This window comes from Rhinatrema bivittatum, chromosome 16 (assembly GCF_901001135.1).
Source record: "Rhinatrema bivittatum chromosome 16, aRhiBiv1.1, whole genome shotgun sequence".
Classification (NCBI taxonomy): Eukaryota; Metazoa; Chordata; class Amphibia; order Gymnophiona; family Rhinatrematidae; genus Rhinatrema; species Rhinatrema bivittatum.
The window spans coordinates 10,362,239-10,364,132 of NC_042630.1; the positions used below are offsets into that span (position 1 = coordinate 10,362,239).

General features: G+C 42.4%; 1 protein-coding gene across 1 annotated transcript; it reads left to right on the plus strand.

The window, feature by feature from the left end:
* The first annotated feature begins 354 nt into the window (after positions 1 to 354).
* LOC115078588 (olfactory receptor 6F1-like) lies at positions 355 to 1,293 on the plus strand. Its single transcript, XM_029581520.1, has one exon. It carries the CDS (start codon positions 355 to 357, stop codon positions 1,291 to 1,293), a length of 939 nt encoding a protein of 312 aa, XP_029437380.1.
* Positions 1,294 to 1,894: the final 601 nt, after the last annotated feature.

Here is a 1,894-nt window from a genome sequence, read left to right on the forward strand (position 1 = left end):
CTCACAGGCCCTTGGAGGGAGAGGCACATGGAGAACCCTGGACAGAGGAGGAGAGAAGGCACAGGCAGTGCTCAAGGAGTGCAGAAGAAAGGGGATATGAGCAAGCCAGATGACTCTTGGGTTGTATGTTTTTTTTGTCATATTCTCGGTTTCTAGGCAAAGATAGACAGAAAGAGTGAAATAGACACTTACAGAGAGGTAAAAACATAGATAATTCACACGGTGTAATTAATTACAGTACTCTGCTTCTAAGTAATGGGACTGCAGATCTATATTAAGCTTACGTTACCAGGTCTTGTTACAGAGTCATCATATAATATCTTTCCGTATCCTTCTCCTCTATAGACCTGAACAATGGGGGAAGGAAACAACACTTTTTTGACTGAATTAATTCTGGTGGGGTTCACTGTCATACCCCAGCTACAGATTGTCCTCTTCACCATCTTTCTGGCCATCTACGTCTTCACCGTCACAACCAATATCATCATTATCAGCATTGTGAGAGCAGATCAACACCTCCACAAACCCATGTATTTCTTCATCTCCAACTTCTCCTTCCTGGAATTGTGCTACACCACCACCTTCTTCCCCAAAATGATGGCCGGTCTGGTGACGGGGAACAAAACCATCTCAGTTCAGGGCTGCATCATTCAGTTCTATTTCATGAATGACTTTGCATTGACCATACACTTCTTTTTGGCCGTTATGTCTTTCGATCGCTACCTAGCCATCTGTCGCCCCTTGCATTACACAACTATTATGACCAGCAGGGTCAGTGGTTATCTGGCGCTCTTTGCTTGGACTGCAGGATTTGTTTCTCCAGTGATGCCAGCTGGCTTGGTCTCCACCTTAAACTTCTGTGGTCCACAGAATATTGACCATTTCTTTTGTGACTTTGCCCCTGTGCTAAAACTTTCCTGTACTGACACCTCGCTGGTGGAGATCACTTATTTATCATTTGTATGGACCATAGTACTTTGCTGCTTCCTCTTCACCTTGGTATCTTATGCTCACATCATCTCCACTGTCTTACGCATCAAGTCCCCATTTGGGCGAAAAAAGACTTTCTCCACCTGCTCCTCCCACCTCGCTGTAGTGAGTATCTTTTACAGTACCGTGATTTTTATGTACCTCAGACCTCCGGGAAAAACAACATTTCACTCGGACAAAGTGGTGTCTGTCTTCTATTCAATGGTGACTCCTGTATTCAACCCCATCGTCTACAGCCTGAGGAACCAAGAGGTGAAGAAAGCTTTGGCAAAGGTTTTATACCGGCATCTAAAGCTTGGTTAAAAGACAACTGATGTTTAGACTCACTCTGTGAAAGTATCTACTGTGGAAGGTATGAAACACAAAGGCAGATGAAGATGAAACAGCCCATCTAATGTGTGCCCTTTTTCTCTACTCATTGCAATACTGAAGACCCCAGTTGATTGCCAGTATTTTTTTCACATAACATAAGGATGCTGAGATATATTAATTTACACAAGTGCTGTAATGATTCGGTACATAGTTTTCTAGATGATATAATTGGTTTGTGATACATTACTGTCCAGGAATTATCAGTTTAAAAACAATTCTAACTTTATAAGTGTCAATTTCTCTTCTGGTGAAGAACGAGAAGGTAAAGTAAAAACAGCTAGAAATACAGCTACACACCTTATTTGTTCATACCTCTCACTTCGCCTGCCTCACTGTTTCCCCTTCTCTGTTTGGTAGGCTTGCTTGAATAGCCAAGTTTTTAAGCCTTTTCTGAAGGTTTTGTTGTCTTTTTCCAACCTTAACTCCGGTGGCATAGTGTTCCACAGTATGGGTCCTGCCAAGGATAGTGCTCTCTCTCTTACTTGAGTTAGTCTTGCTGTCTTTATTGATGGGATAGTAAGGAGGGCTTTTT